At 45.8% G+C, this 24,132-nt stretch overlaps 3 protein-coding genes across 3 annotated transcripts in view; 2 read left to right on the forward strand and 1 right to left on the reverse strand.

The window, feature by feature from the left end:
* The window catches only part of CSUI_001261 (adenylate), a gene marked incomplete at both ends in the record, with an annotated part of 11,531 nt that extends 5,653 nt beyond the window's left edge, over positions 1-5,878 (reverse strand). The window contains 4 exons of the mRNA XM_068061467.1: positions 681-2,347; positions 3,112-3,239; positions 4,547-4,735; positions 5,639-5,878. Coding sequence (XP_067926552.1) covers positions 681-2,347; positions 3,112-3,239; positions 4,547-4,735; positions 5,639-5,878 — 2,224 coding nt within the window. The remainder of the gene's footprint in view (positions 1-680; positions 2,348-3,111; positions 3,240-4,546; positions 4,736-5,638) is intronic.
* A 183-nt stretch (positions 5,879-6,061) lies between these two features.
* CSUI_001262 (uncharacterized protein) lies at positions 6,062-7,074 on the forward strand. Its single transcript, XM_068061468.1, has one exon. It carries the CDS (start codon positions 6,483-6,485, stop codon positions 6,729-6,731), a length of 249 nt encoding a protein of 82 aa, XP_067926553.1. The 5' UTR covers positions 6,062-6,482; the 3' UTR covers positions 6,732-7,074.
* A 1,140-nt stretch (positions 7,075-8,214) lies between these two features.
* On the forward strand, positions 8,215-23,091 carry CSUI_001263 (enhancer of polycomb-like protein). The gene is made up of 9 exons (XM_068061469.1): positions 8,215-10,637; positions 11,388-11,641; positions 12,429-13,272; positions 14,175-14,279; positions 14,913-15,068; positions 15,425-16,052; positions 16,836-17,777; positions 18,406-20,090; positions 20,625-23,091. Exons 1-9 carry the CDS (start codon positions 10,074-10,076, stop codon positions 21,360-21,362), a joined length of 5,916 nt encoding a protein of 1,971 aa, XP_067926554.1. The 5' UTR covers positions 8,215-10,073; the 3' UTR covers positions 21,363-23,091.
* Positions 23,092-24,132: the final 1,041 nt, after the last annotated feature.

The following is a 24,132-nucleotide window of genomic DNA, read 5'->3' on the forward strand; positions in this document are numbered from 1 at the left end:
TCTCTCTCTCTCTCGCTCCCTCCTTTGTATGAATGGATATCATACACAAAGACGTATCCTGTCTAGAGTTGTCTATCAAGAAGTATCTATATACAGTCATATAATAGGCAACTTAGAATCCTCATAGACTGAGAGAGAGAGAGATATGTCATGCAAGTGCGTCTCATCTTTCTCTTCTTCTTCTTCCTCTCTTATCGAAGTTAGAGGCCTTTCTTCTCATAGACATATCCGTCAACAATGAAGCAGAACGAGAAAGAAAGAAGAAGAGACAGGAGGAAATCCCATAGACTCGTATCTCTACCTAGACATATCAAAATTCATAAACTATTTACCTTTTCACCTCTGCGTCTCTCTCAATCTGTCTCTCTATCTCTTTATCTCCTTGTCTATGTATTGAAGGGTGTACTTCTCACCACACATACCTCGTAGCTACGTGCCATACACACTATATAGACATATATATACATATGTACGCATAGATATATATATATATATGTATATATATGTACGCACGGACATATATAGATACATACATATAGATATATATATAGAGAGAGAGAGAGAGATGTATAGGCATGCGGTGGCGTGTATATCTTCCTGCGTGTATGTCTGTGCATGTGTATTATGTGGATATTTGTGTGGGTCTGCATGCATGGAATTTTCTTTCTTTCTTATCTTACTTTTCTGATGTTCTAAGGCAATGTCTTTGGCTCTTTGGAGAGTTTGGACGTAATTCGATTGAAGAATGAAAATGAGGTCAATGGCACTCTCTTCCTCGTCATTCTCCGGTAGAGAAGCATCGACATGAATTGTCTCCAATTCTCTGTCGATTCTTCTCTTCTTCTTCTCTTCTCTGTGGGCTTGGAGTTCCTCAGGGGTTCGTGCGACAAACTTCTTTTTCTTTTTCATCCTAGCATTCTTCTCTTTCTTATTCTCCTCTTCTTCTTTCTTCTTCTCATTCTTCTGTCTCTTTTCATCATGCGGGTGGCTCTCTCCTTTCTTCTTCTTGTTCTCTTCCCTGTCGCTCTCTTCTTCTTTTTCTTTACCTCGGTCTTCTCTATTCACACTTTCGTCTCTCGCTTCATCTTCTTCTTCCTCTCTTCTTTCTTTCGTCGTGCTATTCCCTCTGTCCTCGCGACTCGTTTCTTCTTCCTTCTTCTTTCTCTCTTGTTCTCCTTCTTCTTCTTTTTCATTTTCGCATCTCTCTTGGGATTCTCCGTCACTGGGTATAGGAAGATCTTCATTCCCTTCTTTCTCAAAAGATGGAGAAGAAGCAGAGGTCTTCTTCTTCTTTTTCTTCTCTTCTTGAATTTCCTGTAGGTCTATTCCCGCAGTGGTATGTCTTGTATATCTTGAAGTATTTTCTTCTTCTTCTTCCTCTTTCTCTCCTAATGAAATTGTATTTGCACGGCCTTTTCTCTCTATCTTTCTCTTCTCTCTCTCTTCTTCTTTCTCTTCTTCATTCCAAGGTTGAGAAGTGCCAGAAGATTCTTCAAGTGCAGATGTATGAGGTCGCGGTTTTGCAGACTTTTTCATTACGCTTTCTTTCTCTCCAAATTCTTCTTCTTCTTCTTCTCTTTTTTTTGTCACATCGAGTGATCTTGTCTTTCTCTCTAACACACCTTCTTTCTTCTTCTTCTTCTCTTCTTCTTCTTTGTCTTCTTCATTCTCTTCATCTCTTGAACTTCCTTCACTCTCTTCTTCTTCTTCTTCTATCTCATCGTCATTTTTCCCCTTCTCCTTCTTTATCTTTTCTTCTTCGAGTTTTCTTTCTTTTCGTCTTTTTCTCTCTTCTTCTTCTTTCTTTCTCTTTTGTTCCACAAGAAAGACATCCTTCAGCATATCCCTATACTTCATAGAAGCTCCAGTCTTTTCGCCGAAAGCAATAGAATGTCTCTCTCCTCCTTTCGTTATCTTTCTCTCTTCTTCTCCTCTTCTTCCTCTCTCGTCTTCTTCTTCTTCTGTATCTTCTTCTTCTCTCTTTCCCGTAGCTACACCGCGGAAGCCTAGATCTCTATCTCTACTTAGCTCTAGAGCACTCTGTGATCTTTCTCTTCTTCCTTCTCTCTCTTCTTCTTCTTCCTTTCTTTCCTTGCGATGCGAAGGAGATTGATCGGGTGTGGTAGAGAGAGAGGAAGAGGGAGAATGCTCGTGTTGGTCTTCTAGAGAGAAAGAAGAAGAAGAAGAAATCTCGATTCGGTGATATGAGTCAAGTGCTTGCAATCTCTTTGCATGCGCGAGATGTCGTGGGAACCCATCCAAAATGTATCCTTTCTGTAGAGTGTCTAATTGACGCAGACGCTGATGAATCAGTCTTACCAAGCAACATGAAGGAACACGACGACCTCTACAAAGAAAGAAAAAGAAAGAAAGAAAGAAAGAAAGAAGAGAGAGGATGGATGGATGAAAGAAGGGAGAGAACTACGAGGAGGTCACAAAAGAAGAAAATAAGAGAAGGGGAGAAAGACACGGAAGAAAGATGTGAAAGAAAGAAAGAGAGGACTTGTGTAGAGAAGATTGCATGCAAGAATTAGGAGAAAAAAGAAAAGAAAGAATGAAAGAAGGAATTAGGATACATACAGGAGAGTCACGTATATAGAAGCGTACATGTATAGATATAGAGAGGTGCTCTACAGATTGTAAAGCAGGGAAAGAGAAGGTGTACACGAGTTAATGACTAAACATGTAGATATATAAATATATAAATATATATATATATGTGTATGTGTATATGTGGCTATGTCTGTATTATGTGTGTGTGAGGTGTTGCAGAGCAGATTGTCTCGTGCGGTAGAAAGACGACCAAAGACATCCACATATATAAATATATATAGAGAGAGAGAGCTATTTGTATCTATATATGTCTTTCTATCTCTATACATATGTATATATATATATACATATATATATATATATGTATATGTATAGGTATGTGTAGGTTAAATGTTAGGGTGTGTGAGAACGAGAGAAAGGGAGGGGGAGAAGAAAGTGAAGAAGAAAAATACAAAAAGGAAGAAAGAAGAAGAAGAAAAGAGAATACACGGAGAGAAAGAAGAGAAAAGGAGAAGAGAAAAGAAGAAAAAGCTTGTTGGTAGGGTGTAGATTAAATACCTTCTCAGTTCATGTAGAGCTCTTTGTATAAGACGAGAAGAAGACTTAGGAATGTCTAGACATTTCTTTACGGCTTTTTCGGGAGACACGTACACGGCCCCACACCAGTCAGCTATCAATCGAGCTATCTATACACACGCACGCAACGAGACAGAAAGAGAGAAAGAAGAAACCTGTCGAAAGTAAAAGAGAGAAAAATTGAAAGAGATAGAAAGAGAGGGGATGGATAGAGAGAGGGGAAAGACGAGAAGAAAGAATAGGGAGAGACGCATCTAGTCATTTGCTTTTTTCTCCTTTCTGAGAGAAGCAACCTCAAGAGGAAATAAAGACAAAGAGGAAAGAAGAAGATAAAGAATAAGAAAGAGAAGAAATTCTTCTCCGTTACTTAGTAAATGACTGTGGAGGATTTTCTAGACAAGGTGAGTGTTCAGTGTGTATGACGCAGGGTGTCTATACACATGACAAAGAGACAGAGACAGAGACGAGACAGCAAACGAAAAAGAAAGAAAAAAATCTCCCTATCATATGGAGATAAAGAAGAGAGAAAATTCTCATTACATATATCCATACATAAAGTCTACATAAATGTAGATACATTTGTATACGTGTATACATCTAGATGTGTATAAATATATATGTATCAAGCAATTCATATATAGACATGTAGATACATACACAACAGACAAGCTTGGAGAAAGGGCAGGCGTAGAGATGAGAGAAGGAGAAGTCTCGAGAAATGGATCAGATAGATTTTCTCTAAGCACACATATACACAGTCATATACACCTATGTGCACCCCCATACATACAAAGACACATGTAGAGTTATGAATACGTATACACATATCTATATCTGCACATGTCTATATAGTGTGATGGAGGTGCCACAGACAGTCTGGGGTGGCTACGAGGAGGAACTTCCCTTCCTCTCCACCCTAGACGGACTATTAATCCATCTAAATAGACAGATAAAGAAATCCACATACACACCTACATACACACGTTCACATAGAGAGAAAGAGAAAATAAAGATAGACAGCTATGCTAAATATAGATTGAAGATAGATAGGAGAATCGAAGGCAGGCATACTAAAGATGAGTAGATAGATAGATCGATTACGGATAGATAGAGAGATAGATTAAGGATAGATAGATAGATTAAAGATAGGTAGATAAATTAAAGATAGATGAAAGGTAGATGTATTTCTATAGCTAGCTCTCTCCGTTGGAAATGTACTGGTCTTGTTAGGAAACTTCTTTTTTCTTCCAGGAGAACCCAAAGAGAAGAGAAAGAAGAAGGTGACGTCAATACTGTTCATCCTCCCATTTTCCCTTCCTTTCTTCTCTGCTTCCTCTCTCCCTTCTCATCTTTATCTTTCTTCTTCTCTCGTCTTCTTTTCTTTTCTTTTCTTCGTCTCTCTTCTTCTTCTTCTTACTGTGGTCTTTCCAGAAAGCGGAGGTCCTAAGAAAGCACATCGAGGGAGGCATTGAGACGGAGAAGGGAGAGAAGAAGAAAGATAAAGAGAAGGATAGAGACAGAATTGCTTGACGTCTTCCTCCCTCGCGCCAGGATAGTAAATTCGATCGTTTAAAAGCACCGGCCGCTCGAGACTCCCAGGCATCACCTAACCCAAAAGAAGAGGGAGAGGAAAAAGAAGAAGAAAAGGAAGTTGAAGAGAAAGAGAAAGAAAAAGAGAAGAAGACTCGATTCAATAGATGCATATGTATATACACCTGTACACGCATAGATATATCTGTATCTAGCTCCAAAATGCGATAGAAATACAGTGAAACAGTCTAGAGAAAGAAGAAGAAGAAGAAAGAGGGAGGGAGAGAAAGAAGAAGGAGAAAGAGGGAGAGAAAGAAAGAAAAGAAGGAGAGAGAAGAAGGAGAAAGAAAGAAAGGAGAGCCTTCAATTCCTAGTTTGGGTGGTGTGTACAGGTGAGGCGTATCTTCACAGCAAAAGCATCGACCTTCCTATTGAAAGGAGAAAGAGAGAGAGAGAAAAATCTACAGAAATATATTTAGATAGATCCATCTGCCTATTCGTATATCTATCTATAGATCTATCCGTGTCTATCTATATTTCTCTATACAGTTAGGGTAGAGAGAAATCTACAGACGTAAGAGTGTATGGATGGTGTCTACGTACTTGGATACTGTATCCATGAGGGGATGATAAGATATATATACACATTCATATATATATCTATACAAATATATATAGCAAAGAATGAGGAAGGAGTGCGTAGATAGCGATATATAGAGGTATATACATATAGGCATATATATATATATAGATTCGTACATATAGCCTGCAGGGACAGATGGATATACAGGACCGTTTCTATATGTTTATAGATACAGTCTGACACTGACTGATACTCCCGTGCAAGATACGGCACCCTCTAACGGAGACTGTGAGGTGTATATACACCCGGCGGTTTTCTTTTGCCCCAGGAGAACAAGGACGTCAGTTAGCTAGGTGTATATACACCCGAGGCATGTTTATGTGTCGAGTGGCTTACCATTTTATCCACATCTAGAGGAGAGAAGAGACCAAACTTCGATACCTTCGCTAAGCCAGAGGCTAAGAATCGATCAGACGTCTCCTTCACACATGCATCGAAAAGAAAGACAAGAAAGACAAGAGAAGAAAGAAAGAAAGATGAAGAGAAGGAAACGAAAGAAAAAGAAGAAGAAAAGGAAAGATCACTTGAGAAAGAAAGGAAGTTGTCTCCAAGGAGGAAGAGAATGGAGAGGAACATTCTGAGTGTTCTGGTTCTGTCTAAACTTTTCACAGGCGTAAAGAAGAAAGGAAGCCTCTCTTCTTTCTTTTCTTTCTTCTTTCTTTTCTTTCTTCTTCTTCTTCTTTCTTCTTCTTCTTTTTCCTGGTGTATGTACGTCTGGCGATAAGGCCGTTCGATGGTAGCACACGTCGATTAGAAACCATGAGAAAAACCGAACAGGAAGAAGAAAGAAGACGAGGAGGAGAGAAAAGGACAAGAAAAGTCTTCTCAAAGAAAAAAGAAAGAAAGAGAAGAGAAAGAAAAGCAAAGAAGTTGTATGGGGAGCAGGTGAAGAAAGTTCAGAAAAGTAGGACCGGAATGAAGACGACGGAACGGGGGGGCTTGCCGGCAGTGTGAAAGCAAGAAGAGACAGGATAAAATGAAAGAAAGAGATGGAACAAGGTGAAGAAGAGGAGAGAAAAAGAAAAGTCGGCTGCTTTTTTTGATGAACGCATGAAGGAATAAGAAGGTGAGAGAGAGTCTGTCTCTTTCCTTCTTTCCGGGTTTCTTTTGACTTGATCTGAGATATAGGAGGCACGAACTTCAGAAGACAAGCGTAACAGAAAGTGAGAGAGAAGAAAAGATGATAGTAGAAGGTGATACACCAGATGAAGAGAAAGCAACCCAGGGAATGCGATGGACAAGGTTTCCTCTTATCTTCGCGTTAAAAAAGAGAAGTTGTCGCTGTCGAGGTGTAATTCTTTCAAGAGGCAGAAGAAAAAGTCGACAGAAGTTCAGTAGAAGTAGCCGCCGTACTACCTGCCTACCTATGTTTGAGAGACCTAGGAGATCTTTCCTCATTTCTACACCATTCTCATGCCCGTCCCCGTAGCATTCTTCTTTCCGCTGTCTTTCTTAATTCACTTTCTTCCTTCTCGTTCTTTGATATCCATCGCACGACCCCAGGAGAAGAAACAATACGAAGAAAAGAAAGAAAAACGGAGCGAGGTGTATGAGAATGTAGAGAATGACTACTGAGTGGCGAGGAGGAGGAGAACGACGGAGAAGCATCCATCAGGCAGGGAGCGAGCAGGTAGGTGTTGCGAGCTGTCGTAGTAGTAGCAGTAGTTGTAGTGAGAAAGTAACTTATGATCTTGTGTCGTAATGACTGATCACTCGTTCGAAAACAAAAGATGAGTCGAGTAGCCGTTGAGTGTACGTCACACACCCTCAGGAGAAAAGCAGATTCGTTCACGCTTGCTTCCTGCTGTCTCTTCCTTTTCACCGCTCAGCAGCAGGCAAGTCTCTCCCCCTTCTTTTTTGCTCCTGCTGACGGCGACAACAACCACTCTGCTGACTGATGCGGCCCAAAGAGAGTAGTGCTGTGGTGTAACAGGCGGTTAAGGAAGAGTAGGGAGAGGCGGAGTCATGGTCGTTACATAGACCGTAAATAAGGCGAGGAGAGCAAAGGAGCACAAACAGCGTTGAAAACGTCAGGCTTTCCCTTATAGGATGAATGAAAAGAATAAGACATTACTGAAAAGGATGATGCTATTCGTGCGGCTGATAAATACGTCGTAAGGCTCCCCGATCACACACATCACACACAGCCACGGATGATCACTACTACTGAGGTGTATGTACACCTGGGCATCATCGAGAGGTTCGTACCAGGAGTAGTACGCAGTCTTCCTCCATCTCCTGACAGTACCAACACTCCCTTCCGTTCCTTCAGCTTCTCTTCACCTTTTCTCAGAAGCTACATAGATAGAAGACAACAACCGGCCCTTGTCTTTCTTTCGGTTCCCGTCACTAGTTTGGAGCCTCCTTACTTACACTAAGAAGGTTCTTGATCTTACAGAGGCCAGAGACACGGATCAAAAGAAAGGGGGATTTCCAACCGATGCTAAGCTACCTCCTCCTTCCCCGGCCCAAAGCTCCATCTTCTGTCCTGTCTTGTTCTCTTTGGCGAAGAACATAAACACTCTGTCGATGACACGAGAACTTTCTCGTCCTTTCGATACCTGTTGGTGTGGATATTTCTCCTTTTGTGTTTCTTTCACTGGCTCCGGATCTGTTCTGTTACCTCTCGCTCGGCCTTTCGCACTTCAGTCGACACCCCCGCCCGTCACCTATGATCCATCGACTAGACACACACACACACACGGAGACGTAGTCTGCGTGGTTCTCGTCGTCTGTCCGTTCTTCTTCCACGCGTCATATCAGCTGAGTCAGACATCTTCGGAAGTGGAAAACATACTAATAGTACTTCTTTCTTATCATAGCGCTTCTTTTATCCCTGCAGCAAGGACACCCGGTCCTCGCCATGTACATGAAGTGTACAGGTGTAGGTATACACATCATACAAAACGCACGTGGGGCCGGAGTGTGTCTTCGAAAGAGAAACATTTGAGCAGAAAGAAGAGAGAAATGCAACGAGACAAAACGATCTTCTTATTGCCAGAGAGATCTCTAATCTTTTTCGTGTGTGCCTGGAAGTGACCTTGGGTCGTAAAGGTCGTGAATTCGAGCTATTCGCATGCGGGGGAAAGGGAGAGAGAGGAAAGAGTTCTCACCCCAGGTTCTCGACATCCACAATTTCTTCCCCTGGTTTTCGTCTTAGACAATCACACGAATTTTTCTCTCTTTCTCCTCTCCGCGTTTGCGCGGTCCCTTACTCCTTTTCTCTAAAGAGCCGCAGCCCAGAGAAAGAAAGAGCTGACACGTGACTTCCTTGAGTCTCTCTGCCTTCTTTCCTCCCTGCATCTGATGAGTCGTTTCTTTCCTCTCCTTGTCTCTATCGCGCGAGGTTTTTCCTTCTTCTTCTTCTGACACGGTCTGATGTGAAACGGCCGAAAAGGACCATGCATGTTTTGCGCCCGGGCGCGAGGGAGTGCGGTCTCTTCTTTTCCTTCTTTGGATGGGACAAGACACAGCGAGGGAAGGAGAGAAGAGCTTCCTGCAAGACGTCACTGGACTTGGCTCAAAAAAGTCTGAGAAACTATGCTCTGGGAGATCCTTTCTCTGTCTCCGGATAGGAAAAGAGCTCGCGAGGGAGCTAAAAGAAAGATTACGAACTGACAGTCAAGAAGAAAGAATGGAGGAGGAAAAAGTTCCTACACAAACTACTTCTTCTCGTTCCTCTTTTGCCACATCTCCTTCCCCCTCTTCTTCTTCTTCTCCTCCTCTCTCTTCTTCTCCTCTGTCATCTGCGGCGTCTTCGTCGATGCCACCCTCCTCTTCTTCTTGCGTTTCAGCGTCTTCAGGCAGTCCTGTGTCTTCTTGCTCTGTAGAAAGTCGTTCTGTTGGCCTACTCATCAAAAATGCGTACACTCGACTATACAAAGGTGGATCCCGGGTGTATGTTCACCTGACTGAAGAGGTGTCTCCACACACATTAAGACTGTATGTCTATCTGTATGCTGTTTTGTTAAGAGCCATTCTGATCATCTACGGCGAGTGGCAAGATAGACATCTACGTGTCAAGTACACAGATATCGACTATAAAGTTTATACGGATGCGGCTCAACATATGTATCAAGGCGGGTCTCCATACAGCCGACATACATATCGATACACCCCTCTTATCGCATTTCTTTGTCTTGGAAACATTACCATTCATTCAGCTACAGCCAAAATCCTCTTCTCTCTCTTTGATATTCGTCTCCCCGTGTTTTCTCCAGTAAACATCAGGACTTCTCAGCTTAAACATTCTCTTCCTCGTCAATTCTGTTGAGAAAATAACAGCAGAAGACGATGCTGACTTTTGTGTGCAACGCCGTCTTGCTGCAGTCCCGTATAATCTTCGCTTAGTCCGTTTCTTCTTCCACAGTTTGCAAGTAGTCGCTCTGGTGTTGTTCTTTCTTCTTGTCTTCTTATCTCGTTGTTTTTTTATCGTCTTTCAAATCAGCTTTACTTTTCACACATTGTAAGATTAAAATCGGTTTTTCTTCCTCTCTAGAGTCCGTCTTTTCAGTTCTCCTCCTCAAGGGCCTATCGTCATTGCCCTTTTCTCCCTTCTCGCTCTTTCCTCTCTGCATCCATCCCTTCTCTTTTGTTGACTGTCTACACCATTGTTTCTCCCTCCGTCACGTTGTCGTCTTTGCGTTCTTCCTGTGTTTCTACTTTCTTTTTCTTTTTGAGATGCTGTTTTCTCCCTTTCAACTGATAGCTAGCACGTATCTCTCCTAGTGTGGGCTTGTCTCATGTTCTATGGAGAGTGTGGTCACTAAGCATGGCGCCACCGTCTCCATCACGTACAGCAAGCTCTTGTACTTCTTTCCAGTCGTCGGCTGTTGTATGTACAACTACAAGTTCTGTGTTTGCTCCCCCGTCTCTGTCTTCTCTTTCATCCAGTAACAATTCAACTGAGAGCAACCGTTATCCTTCTTCTGCTTCCCTATCTTCATCATCTTCTTCTCCCCCCTCGACTACTCATCAGACTTCACCACTAGCAAACGGGTCAAAAGGAATCGTAGGTAAAACCCCAACGATTCTATCAGGGAAAGGAGGAAGCCAAGAAGGAATGCCGGGGAATAAGCTCTTCTCGGCTCCTGGGGCCTCTTCTTCTCTTCCTACTTCTTCTTCTGCTGTCCTTCCATCAGCTTCTTCATCATCGTCGTCATCCTCTGGATCTTCCTCCTCTTCTCCACCTCCTTTACCTACTCATTCAACAGTTCCTACAACGGCAGCTGCAGCAGCGGCGCCTGTCCCTCAAAGGCAACTTCGAACAAGGCCTGTTGACGCCGCTAAGAAACTCCTTGTCATTCGTCGATATGAAGATGTTGAACAACTGGCTGTAAGTTGATCTTCTTCGCTTCTTTTTCTCTCTCTCCTCTCTCTTTTCTCTTTTTCAAAAAAGAGAAGTAACGAGTCCTTGTCTTCGCACTTTCGATGGGGTGGAGACACTTACGGAGTTGTTCTTCTACTGCATCCATGCCATAGCTAGTGAGTGACGGATAAAGGTAGTAGGTAGGCTGCTCCTTCGCCTACGTACAGGCTCTTCACATGTATTCTCCTTCATTGAGGAGGAGGAGCCTGTGTCTTATTTTTCGATGGACAGGAGAGAGCGAGAGAGAAAGAGGGAGAGAGGAAGCTTGGCTAGAAAAGAAGAATGCCGTTAGAGGTATCTTTACCTCCCAGTTAGTACATCTTCTCTCTCAGTGGTTATGCGGCAAATAAAGGGAACATTTTGCGCCCTATTGCCTTTTTAGCATGGAATCTATGTGGCGTTTCTCTCGTTTCTTCAAAGAGCCCTGATAACTCTCATATGGTTGCCTTGATGGCCTCTCTATAAGGCTGCTGTTTGAAGAAAGTTTCTGCTCTTAGCTATAGAAGAGTCGAGAAACAACTTTTTGAGCTCAGGAGTAGGTCCGTGTTCCCAGTTTTAACTCCCTCTCTTTCCTGTCTACATATCTCGATGATATATCCTTCTTCTTCATGAACTGTCTCTTCTCTCTCATGCTATCTTTCTCTCTTCAGTTCTGTCAAATGTTTTTCCTTGTTCCATCGTCCTCTTGGTTCTTCGTTTTGTCTCATCATTCTTCAGGAAGAGGAAGGAGTTCGAATAGATCCGATCCAACTTGGTTTTCTCTCGCCTACGGAGTTTATCGATGAGGAGTTTTCAGCAGCATCGACTAGCGCCTCTTCGGGGCATGGAGGGGGGGCAGGCGGAGGATCAAAGAAGAAAAAGCAGAAGCGAATTGTCGTCCCTCCCATCCATATCGAGACATCACATGATGCTCAACTCAAAAACTTCATACGGCCTGATCACTATATACGTTTTGAACTCCATAGAGATCAGTGAGAGTCTCTTCATCTTCTTCTCTTCTTTCTTCACTTATATACTATGGATCGGTGTCGTAGAGATCAGAAATAGAGTTTCTTCGTCTTCTGTCTTTTGTTAAATGCATATATGTGTGCGTTGTATGGATAGGGTTCATAATGGAAGAGAAAGAGAGACTGCATGTAGACGACACTTCATGCAGCCACACTAGAATGGTACCATTGAGCTAGCGCTTTAGTGGGTGGAGAGTATAGCTACGTCTCTTCTTCTTTCTCTGTCTATACGACTCAAGACGCACTATGTTTCATGCCAGTACAAATGCGCGTACACACGGTTATTTGTCTATTGTGTTTACATCTGTCTCTATGGGTAGGGGTGTATCGCGGAAAGGGATCTGAGGCGTTTTTTTCTTTTGAACTGCATGTCGTTTTGAGTCGTGTGCTTCGTAGAGGGTAGGGAATAAATGCTGGTGATGATCTATATTCATTCTTCTTGTACACGTGAACTCTGTATGTCCATTTGTCACGATAGAGTATCCCTCTCTCTGTCGCTCTCTATCCGTAGCGTCTGTCTATGACTATATAGACATGTGTGTATTCTCTCTCTGTATGTCTATGTATTTATCTCCCCCGTGTAACACCCCGACCAAGTCTTGACTTGTGATGAGTTTGGATTTGTCTTCAATCAGTTCATGTGTCTCTATGATTCCAACTTTCCACAGAACCCGATGTGAGAGACGAGACATTCTCCCTACCTTTTTTTTTCCTCCCCCCCCCTTCTTGTTCGCCTCTGTCAATTCTTCAGGCCGACGGGACTTCGACTATCAGATGGGACGATTGTCCACTATGACATGCTGCGAGAGGATGAGATTTTCGTGGAGAACTTGAATCGACGAGTAGCTCTTTATGCTCCTCCCTCCTTGTTAACTTCGCCTGATCTCTTTACTCTCCCATCAGATGAAGATGAAGAGTTCTCGAGAAAGTTACAAGATGGGGGGGACGATAACAATCTTGAAACCAAAACAAGACATGATTCTTCAGGAAAAACTTCGTCTCTTCCGAACGGAAAAGGAGAGGGAGGAAGTCAGCCAGAAGGAGTTGATGTGTCTGGATCTGTATCAGGTTCTCTCCAGACCGGAGGTGTTGGAGGTTCAGAGAGAGAGAAAGATCATCGTGGCCATTCTCAGTTTCCTAACGATAACAAGAGAGAAAAAAGTGATATGTCCACTTCTTCGTCTTCGGATTCTGACAAGAAAGGTATAGACAACGTCAATCATAAGAGACAAGATTACCATGGATCTCCCTCTTATGGAAGTGACACACGAAATGAAGGGGGTGGAGCAGTTGGAGAAGGTGAAGGTCAGGAGGCGGAATCGTTGCCTGTCTGTAATGGGGTGAATACTAGCAGTGGTAGTAGTAGTAGTAGTGGTCGAAGTATCGTAGGGATGCCAGGAGGAGGAGGGAAGTTAATGAGGAAAGATCTTGTTCTTTCTGAGACAGCTTTTGTGAAGTTGATTGATGCCTTTGAAAAGGAAACGCATGCAAAGGGGGGTAATGAGAATTCTCTCACACATAAAGAAGCCATCAAGATTGCTCGGGAGAACCTGAAACTTGATCTTCATTCAGTCCTCGTTAAACAAGTCCAAGCGGTAAGATGATAGAAGAGGGAGAGGGTTTGTCAAACTAAAGGGCTGGTCAGACGCAATCACAATAGCTGTAGCAAAACGAAAAATAGGTAGGAGGAGTCCGGTGGCTAGTCCATAAGTAGAGGGGATGGGCGATGATGATATTCTTGTCTCACCCTAACCGGTGAGCAACTCAGCTCAGAGGTGTATGAAGGGGATTAGGAGGCTGTTAAAGGATGACCGTGCGCGTGTGACTCCTAAGGAAGAAGAAGAAGAGATGGTGCGTTTGGAAGGAAGGTGAAATGAGATAGGGGGTAGTGATGTGTATGAATGACCGGTGGAGAGGATAAACGAAGTGGGTGGTGGGTTACTTGCCGCGTGTTCCTCTGTGTCTGTGATACACATTGAATATGCTCAACTGCGAGACAAAGGAACCGACATGAGCATCATCACATAATAACTCTGTTTTATAGGGGGGTGTCTAGGGGAAGATGGTACAGCACGCCTGTACAGACGTTGGAGTTTGTAGGAGACTTCTTCTCCAGAGTTCTCTTTGATCAGGGTCTTTGACTATAGAGGCGTGCTTGACCTCCTTTCTCAGTCATGGGGGTATGCCTGTTGTAGCCATCTAGTAAGGAGATAGAAGTCGGAGGTCTTCTGCTCGAGACTTCTGTGTTTTTCCCTCTTACCTTTTCCCTTCCTTTCCTGGGAGAGAGGACATCGCCACGAAGAAGATTTCTGACTGTGTATCAAAGCAATCGCGTGGTCTTTCGTTTTCGGAGACGTCTGGTGTGAGACCATTTGATGGACAATCTCATAACGTGTATAGGTGGTGTATACTTGAATGACTGAGAGATCAGATCAGCTGTCCCCCCTTCTCTGTATCTTTGTCGTTTTTTCCATGTAATTTCTTTTCTTGTCCACAGTATTGGATAGAAAAACGTCAGAAGCTCGGGAAGCCTTTGCTAAGGCATTTCTGGCCTGCGTGCTCTCCTTCAGATGTCTCTCCACTTGCTGTCTTCAGACCTCGTGTAAGTTCTCTTCTTTCAGTAAAGAAGTCTGTTAGCTTCATTCTTTTCCTCTCACCTTGTGCTTCGCATCCTTTGTTCACTCGTGGTGTCTAGATCTAACTATCACAGTACGTGAGCGAATCATATGGGGCTTCCATGTACTATTGCCCATGTATCTGCCTATCTATCTCGAGAAGCCGGGCTTCCTTCCGATCGATAGTGGTATCAATAAACTGAGAGATACAGAGACTTCTTAGTGAAGAAGATACATCAAGAAGAGCAGGCGGAAAGCTTGCCAACTTCCTATCTTAGGACCCGCCCGTTCCTTTTCGTAAGCATCTATTGAAGCGTATGCGGTGGCGTTGATAACATATATGTAGATACATAGAGAGTGCATGTACTTTAGTATATGAATATCACTTGTATGATGACTGCATATATGAATATGTATATGGCGCGGCTGTCGGCAGTGGTAGAGACCGTTGACTTAGGAGTTTTTCTCAGTTTTCATTTAACGCCATAGCTAGTTTCTTACTTATCACTTCGTTGTAGATTTCATGACGTCAAGTGTAGCTAGCGTGATGTACAGTATTCTTAGTATCATGTTGTGTTTTTTTTTTCTCTTCTCTCACGTCTTCGACTAATTATGTACAGCAAGTAGGCAGAGAGAAGATGACTCTACGTAAGCAAAAACGCGTAGGAAAAGATACGCTCTTGAGAGCTGAACGACTTCTAGAAGACATTAAAGTAGTGGAACGACTTCTCCGACGCATGCGGTGTCGAGATGAAAAGAAGGAGCAACTTCTTGAGGTAAGCAATACCAATGGCAATCGCATCATCTGTTACCGCTTCTACCCAACACACGCCCACTTATACCTCTCACCTTCTTCTTCATAGTGGAACATGCACATACATGTGACGGGTGGAGGGGTCTGACATGCATACCTAAGTACATAGGAACATATATATTGATACTTATCAATACATACATAACACGATCGTGGCTATATACGTTAGAACGTCTTTGTGACTAGTAGCTAGTCGTAAGGCGACAATGCACTGTGACGGAATGAAAGAGAGTTTAGTGTGGTAATTTATGCCTAGTTTGCGTGCATGCATGCGTGTGCTTGACATTTTCTCTCTTTCCGGTTCTTTTGGATGTTTAGGTTCAACACTTAATCTTCGACCAAACTCGGTTTGAGCTTTCCGATCCTCTGTATCGACACCCGTTATGGGATTCGTTCCGTGAGAAAGTCACTAAGGCTTCTGACAGACAAAGTACAAGAAAACGACACAGGACGTCATCTGAGAGAAGGTCAAGAATGGTTAAGAAGAATGAAGAAGAGGAGTCTGCGGCCGCCCAAGGCACAAACTCTCTACGGAGAACAACCGAGACGAAGTCAGCAGGTCCCTCAGCTTCTTCTTCTTCAGCAACTTGCACAAGTGAGGTTAACTCAGGGCCGTCTTCTTTAGCTTCCTCACGACAGCCATCAAGTGAACCAGGTGGACAGGCTGCTGTGAAGACGTCATCAAGGAGTCATAGCAGTCACTCTAGGAGAAGAGAGAAGGCTGGTCAAAGTACTGCAACCGGAGATGAGCAAGGAGGGGGGGAACCTACTGGGCGTTTTGTGGGTGAGGAAGAAGGATTAGATGGAGGTGTACAGGGTAGTGGTGGAGAGGGATTTGAAGAAGAAAAAGAGAGAACAGATCAAGACGCCTTAGCTGTTGCAATGAAGGACGTGGATCGAATATTAGGAGATGATGCTCCCCCATGGGTAGCTTGGTTCCATAAGGGTAAGTGACAAAGAGAAACATCAGTCAGGCATTCTGCCCTCTGAGGATCTTCTTCAGTCGTCCAGTTCTTTCTGCGTAAGGTTCAATGTTGTCAATCGCTGTATGTGTCTGGATTTCGAAGTATGAGTTGTGTGACGCTTGGACGCCTGTATAAAGCGAAGGGTGCAGGAGGTGGATAGATTATCAGTAGAGTGAAAGATAGGGGAGAGGCGTGTCCCGAGTACTCACTTTCTCTCTCAGTGCATAAAGCGAGTATCGCAAGTCGCTTGGTATCTTGGCGGATTGGGTGGGCAAGTGTTTCTCATGCGTAGACTGAGAAGAAGTGTAGTGCGTTGAGAAGGATTGTGTAGATGGTAGTGAAGGAAAGACAGTTCCGATTTTAGTCATCAGGCTATACTCCAGATCAAGACATTCGTCCATTGAACGCTAGAGGATCTTCCTTAATGCTTGTTGGTGTACTTTGGTTGGAATACTGCTGCTTTCGTCCTGTTTTGGGGAGGACGTCAAAAAACTGTCATGGCGGTAGTGGGGGCTGGGGTGGTGCTGCTTCCATGAGAACCTTCTCGTCAGTGAGCTGTACGTACAGTGGGCATGGTTCATTGCGTGCGGGATCTGTTTGTTTTTGCGGATACTATGATGGGTGTATGTGCATGCATGCAAGAGATTTTGAACGGAAATTCTTAGCAGTCCTTCCCGCCCCTTGATAACTGTTCCTCACCCATCAATCGTGACCTGTAAGTCATGTCTTGTTCTCTTATGTTCTGTGTGTCGCTTTTCTTTCAGAGAATCCTCATTTTCGTTCGTCTTCTTCCTCCTCTTATTTCCCGTCTGTTTCTACTTTTCCTTATCTTACTTCCTTTTCTTCAACATCTCCTGCACCACCATCTCTTGTCCCACCTCCCCCGCCATTCCTGAATTCTCCTTCTGCCGAGTCTCCTTCTTCTTCTCCTTTCACTTTCTGCCGTTTAGTGCGTAGAAGAGGACGTGGCGGGCGGTTGTGGTTGGATCGTCTTGTTCGACGTCCTCTGATTTCTTCTTCGAGTCCACCACCCCTAGGTTATTCTCCTTACCTCTCTTCTCGTCGATCACGCCTGTCACCTTTCGCAAAGGCAAGCCCGCCTCTCGTGAAAGAGAATGATCAAGATTATAGAAACAGTCAGGGGGCTGATAATGATGATGAGGAGACGGGGTCTCAACAGAGAGGTCATTCGTTACTCCTTCATGGTAGTGGTGGTCATAGTGGTTCTGCCACATCGAACAGTACAGGAGATCCTTTGCTTTCTCCTCATGTACACGTTAAGTCTGATACGGGAGAACAACAGACGCTCATGATGATGTCTTCTACCTCAGGTAGTAGTAGTAGGCGAGATGAGCCTAACGATGTTAGCTCGAAACGTACATCTGGTCCGGGGGTTGAAGGAGACAAAGGAGCTGGACGTAAGAAACACGGAAGCGACACAAAGAAGAATGGGTTATGTGAAGGAGGAGAAAGGCAATTCTCTTCATACGATAGTCGTCGTCTTAGTGGTGCTAATGGCCGTGCACACAATGGAGAATCGTCTTGGCAGGGAGGTGTTTCTGCAAGACGAATGATGATGGCTGCATGGCCACCTCAACAAGGGCTGTATATACAGCCGAGAAGAGACGAAGAAGGTGGAGGGACAGATTGCTATGCACCTCCGTTTGCTACGGCGGAAGGGGTTGATGCCCCGGAAACTACTGAGGGTAAGGTCTCCTTCTGAAGGCATGTGGAGAAATGAGTGCTGTCTTCATTTAAGGATTCATTTATGTTCAAGAGATACTAACGATTACATACCGCATGATGATAAGAATGAGATGCGTTGCTTGCACCAGTCATTGTGGATGTAGGCACATCTGTGTGAGTGTCTACGTATATGTATATATATCTATTTATAGATATCTATGTAAGCGTGAAGTTATCATTCTGTGGTACGCGCGGGTGATGAGGACGTTATCAACGTGCATGCATGAGGATGGAGTCATACGGGCTTGTATGTTTCTACACATCTAAATGGACAAGGAAAAACGAAGATAAGCATAGCTGGGCTTCCTCTGTGTGTGAGCGCCCAAGGTTTCTGACTGTATCTGCCTTTTCAAATTCAGCAAGATCGCCCATAGTGTATAGAGTCTGCCATCTCTTCATATCCTCTTCCCTCATCAGGAGGCCGCGTAAACTCCAGCATCTGTTCTGAATGTTGTGCGACATGTTTCTCAAGTCATTTTTCTACGCACGTTAAGACTAGGGAAGTGTTATTACGATGTTCTCCGGACTTGACTCATCGAGAAGCCATTTCTCTGTTTAGTGGCGATTGTGTTGGTGATGTTCCTCTAGGTCTTCAAGTTTTCTCTATCCATCGTCAAGCTGTACAACAGGAGCGTATTGCCGCAGCAGCAGCGTCCTTTGCTGCTAGCACTACGATACCTGAACCGTCGTCTTCGTTTTCTTCTTCTCCCTCACACTGCTCTACGTTTCTCCAAGCCCCGTCTCATGTGACTTCCAGTTCATCTCGACCTCTCCTTCTTACAGGACCTCCGATGGATGCCCAATCATCCGCTTCGGTGGTTCCTCAGCACCCTTCTCAGGCCGGCTTTTCTTCTCTTGAAGCACTTCACCCATCTCAAATGAACACTCAGGCAGGAGGATTTCATTCTCTCTCTCCTCACCCATCTTTTCACATTGCCGCGACGCCTTCACTTCTTCCTGCCTCTTCAGGAAGCGTGGCTCCCCCTCAGGCGTCTTACTATGGAATGTCTATACATCCCGCACATGCACTGCCTCCTGGTTCATTAGCTCCACAGTTTGTCACGAGAGGTGGAGGAATCGGAGCAGCTTCTTCCTCTCTTGTTGTTGACGCGCAGAACCCTCAAGGGGGGCATATCTATTTCCAGGGAACGGCTGGAGAAGGCCCTGGTGTTGTCTCTCATCCTTCTCTTTCCCCTGCTCCTAACAGGCAGCACACTGTACAGGCCTTCTATGCAAGGCCTGGGGTATCGTCGTCTTCCTCTGTGCCACATTCTGGAGGCGGGGGGACAGGAGGAGGAGACACTCAGCAAGGCGGGGGAGGACTTCCTTCATCTTTCTCGTCCGCCGGTGGTTCTTCCGAAGGTGTCGTGCGTGTTAGTTCATTAGGGAGCGGCGGAGGAAGTGCCTATTCCTCTCAACCTCCCGGGGGGGGGACAGTTCCGCATGCGTCAAGTGTATATACACCTCAGCGCACTGTACTGCCGGGAACACCTGATGGCAGAGGAGATCCTTCAGTTACAGGCGGTAGTAGCGGAGGTGGAGGAGCAGGAAATGTACATGAAAGTGGACCTGGTTCTTACAAGATACCTCGAGCAGGGGATCCGGGGACGGGTGGAGCAGGCAGTAATGAGAATGCTGCTGCTGTTGGACAAAACAACACAGGCGTCATGTTTTCTTCTCGAACCCTCAATGATAGTTTGCCGGGAGTAGTAGGAGGTCCTGCCGGTAGCGCTGCTGGTGGTGGTGCTACTGGAAGCGCGCTTCATTCTCCTGCCGGTGTCTATACAACGGGGGCACCTCCTCGACTTGTCGGGAGTGGGACACCCAATGAGAATCCCAGTGTATTACTGACAAGCGGGCCTTCTCTGAACTCTTCAACAGCGATAGCCGGGGGGGGAACCTCCACACCTCTCTTGGTCGGAGGTGGCGGAGGGGAAGAATACAGACAGCAGTTAGCTTTACAGCAACAGGCCCTTCAGCAGCAAGCAGGATATTTTTACTACAGTTGTTACGGAGGTGCTCCTGTCGCTCCTCCGTCGCAGCAACCTCCTGGTCATCCCCCTGCTCCAGGTGGAGGCGGAGTTCAGGCCTATGCTTACCCACCTCCGAACTTCCCATATCAGCGGCCCGGCGGTGTCTCAGGTAGCAATAGTCACGGGGACCAGAGTGCAGGCTCAATTTCAGGGGCACCCCCTCCTGGAGAAGATGCTAATGCAGCTGCCTCGCGCACCGGGAGACAGAGTGGCTATAACAATTTCAAGGTCGCGCCCAAGGTATGTATGTCTGTATATGAGTGCGCCGCGCTGCAATCGTAGGATTTCGGAGATGTTTCTCCATATACGGAGTACAATGAAGGAATCAAGGTTCTCGTTCATGGAGTGGCGCCATTCTAAGAGATACGCAGGATACCTCCTTATGTCTCGCGTGCTTTGCAGAGGTCTCTGAGCCGGCGTCTAGCGGCATGGTTTCATCCATAGTGTGGTCGATAGTTGTCGGAAAAGGGTGTAGTGTTACATACAAAGAATTTTGCTCTTCCTTATCTCCTTCCTTGACTTGTATTGACTAGTAGTCAACACCTCAGCTGTCTATGTCCGGATACCTCCTGGCCTCCGGTAAAGGACGACTTGCGTGCATTCGGCTTTTTCCGCATGTCTGCTCACTCGTCATCTATTACATCACTCCCGTTGATACTCGGGGTGTCCCATCACATCACCGATGTACCTACGTTCACAAATCTGGTGTTTCGTGTGTCAGACAACATCCATCTTCGGTTTTTAGTCTTTTTCCGTTGCTTTCTTTTCCTTCAGTCTTCAGGAGGAGGTGGAGGGGGGGGGGCAGTTCCATCTGGAGCAGGTCGTGAAAGTGTAGCCAATTCTTCGGCTCCGCCGTCTCCTCATCCATCGTCTGTAGATCCTAATGGTATGTCTGCGTCATCACCGGGGGCAGCCTTACCAGGAGGTCCGCCTCATGGATATGCTTCGTCACCGTATGCACCTTCCTTCCCACCGTCTTCGCACCCTCACCCATGCTCACCGCCTCCTCCATCAGCCCCAGGACAAGTAGGAGGTTACACGGATTACTATTACTATTACTATGGTAAACACCCTCAAGGAGGCCACCCTTTGACAACCAACCCTGAAGCCTTCGCGTCCCGTGCTTCACAACACCAGCAGCAGCAGAACCATACGGCGCCTCACCACCCAGCTGGGGGAGTTGCTGTCCTTCAGTCAAATCTACAGAACAATGCATCGTCAAACCCAGGGTCGAACTTTGGCGGGGGTCCACTTCATCTTAATATGGGGGTGGCGACCGATGGAAGTAGTAACCCACCGAATGCCGTCCTCGGTGGTGCACCGCAGCCTGGTTTAGCTCATCAAGGGGGGCAGAGCGGAGGTGGTGGTGTCGTTGCTTACGGAAGTGGCACCACATCATCTCAGGTAGGAAGCGGCGGAGGGTGTGAGTCAATGCCGAAAGCGAGATTCCCCGATGGACCAGGAGTTGCGTCGCAGCAACCTCCCTTGAATGTATCAGAACAGGGCGGGTGACCTGATGGAAAGACATGGATGAGAGATGAACGTAGGAGAAAAGAGAGGACGAGAGGAAGTGGGGGAGAACCGTTGGAGAAAGGTAAATGACAGATCGAAGGAAAGAAAGGATAAGAAGAGATCAAGAGGTTGTGGACGGACAGAACGCTTAGTGGAGACGTCATGAGAGGATTCGTCGTGATTCTCAGATCGAGGGTTGACAGAAAAAAAACAGTTCCGCTCGTTTCAGTGGTTTTGGGGAAAGCCTGGGTAGCAGCCGGTTTCTACAGATTGATTCTTCCGGCACCGGTCAGCAGTGTCAAAGACACATTCTTGAATTGTTTTGCCGCAGTGCAGGCGCCTCGCTGTGCCGTCTTTCTTTGTTTCTGTTGACGGGAAACGATTTGCCTTCCTGTCTCACAACCTCTTCTAACTGCTCATCGGTAGGTAAAGGGGGAAGGGAGGGAAGCCTACTCTGTTGCAGTTGCGCTGGCCTGCCCGGTCGTGAACGACCCTGGGCGTCCCCTGTCCCAGTGCTGTCTAGATAGATGCATGCGCTTCAGTTTCAGTCTGAAATCTTTGAAGCGTGGATGTGTCTGTCTTCCAGATATGAGCAGCTGAAGACTATTCTTACTCTATCCAACACAGTGAACCGTTCTCATGCTTCAGTGTGCGTCGACGCACTATGTCTACTCGTTCCTGCGCCTACTACTAAGACTACTAGAATGCATCCTACATTCCTCTTACGAAGAAAAGGTATATGCTGATGCAAACAGGTTCTGCGGAAATGTTATCTGTAGCCGGCCCTCGTGTAGTTTCTTTGCAGAAATCGTCTACTACGAGTGAGCATGCCCCTCTTCTGAGACGTCTGACTAGCGATGGGTCTGTGTAAAGGACACTACGTAGCTGTGTGTTTACAGAGGCGTATCGCCTCGGTACTAACCAGGGTCCAGAAAGAATGACTGCAGTTCCGCTCCCTTGAATGACACAGTGTCCCGATACTTTCCGATCTCATTCGTGCGAAGTATGCATGCGTGAGCTTTCTTCTATCTCTTTTCTAAGGGGGAGACACTTGTGACCGTTGCGCTGTTTCGTTTAAGCTCGCTTCAAGTTTTTCTGGAGGGGGTCCAAAGGCCACGCGATGGTCGGTCGGTCAACTGATCGGAGAAGAAGTAAGCTCGTGTCGTTGCACCTGGGAGGCGGCGTCAACTTCCCGTCTTCGTCTCCCTAGTGCAAAGGCCACGCTTGGTTGTTATTCGTGCGTCTCTACGTTTGGAAAGCGGTTCAGCCCGCGAAGGAAAACTGCGCTTTTGAAGGTATATTTGGAACCCGTCCGACTGTATTGTCGATATTGTCATGCTAACTCGACGTCTCCAAGTGTCCTGGAGAGGCGGATAGACGTAGCCTCCCACTGAACCGGACAAGAGGAGAGCGGGCACTCGGTCTTCACTTCACGTTCTCACCGATCCCGGGGGCTGCCGGACAAAGGAGTTATGCTGTTGATTCCTTACTTCCCCTGTGTCACTCTCATGCTGTGTGTACACACGCTAATGTGGGAGTAGCACGGACTATGGACCTTCTCGGCTGATGCTGAACTAAGGAACGCAAGTCACAACAATGCAGGCGGGCAAGGCTCCTCCGGGATATCTCGCTCTCAGACTACCGCTGTGCTCAGCACCGAAACAGTGTCAACTTTCTGGCTTTTTCCGTACAAGCGTTTTTAGGCAGAGACCGCCTAAGCTATTCCGGGCGAATGCACATAGGTGTCAGAACTTCTCTGAATGTTCTTTCTTGCATAGCGCTGATAGTGTGGAGTAATGGGGAAAGAAGACGCCTAGCATTTCTTTCCGAACGACGTTCAGCAAAGGTATTCTGGCTTTCGAAAGGCATGGGAGAGCTAAGCAGAGGGCAAGCGGATTTGGCTGGCAGCTGACGTGGAAAGACCGCAATGCGGACCACATGAGCCGCGGGTGCAATTCCTCCTGCACCCGGAGGCCCTGAAGTATCCGCGGCAGCGGCGCAGTTTCAGTTGATACCCTTGTTGCCCAGAAAAAGTTTGTGGAGATTATATCTAGCAAGCCAGAAAACGACCTATCGCTTTCTTTCGTTCAGCGCAAGAACGATAGTAAGCACTGAGTGAGAAATGCGCGCCAGGCACAATCACTATCGCCATTGTAACTTCTGTGTCCAGAGGTTCAGTAGCTCCACATCTCTCTGGTGGGGAACCCAATCAAGCCGGACCGTTAGTTTCCCTGTCTTCTTCACATTTCCAAGGTTGCGGCCGATGTGCTCAGTCTCAGCTTCACAGGGACCGGAGAGCGTGATTGGCCCGCATGATGCACTACCGTTCAGCACGCAGTTTCACATATGGTGCGTGCTAAAAATCTCGTTCCTCGTGTGGACTTTTCCTGGGTATTTCGAAAACGAAACCGGCTGTTGCCGCTGGATCTACCCGTCTGTGTATGATTCTTCACCTCACACGAATCATGCATCATCTCAGCGAGGAGCTGGTTCTCCCTACTCTTCGTTAGAGATCTTCAATTCATTAGCGCAGTTGACCCTTCTATTGATATGCTCGTGGTCATCTCAGTTTTCGTTCTCCGGTGCCCCCCCCGCGTGTCATTGTTGAGAAATCCAAATACTCTAGTGAACTACTGCTCAGCTCTCCTGCTGTGCTACGCCTCCCGCAAATTGTCTTTAGACTTCGTCCTGATAGAGCGACGGAGCTTTGTTTGGCAGTTGTTTCCGGGGGGCAGCATTCCTATGTTTCGAGCATCTCCGCTGCACATGC

Source organism: Cystoisospora suis (genome assembly GCF_002600585.1).
Source record: "Cystoisospora suis strain Wien I chromosome Unknown contig_500, whole genome shotgun sequence".
NCBI classification, from domain to species: domain Eukaryota; phylum Apicomplexa; class Conoidasida; order Eucoccidiorida; family Sarcocystidae; genus Cystoisospora; species Cystoisospora suis.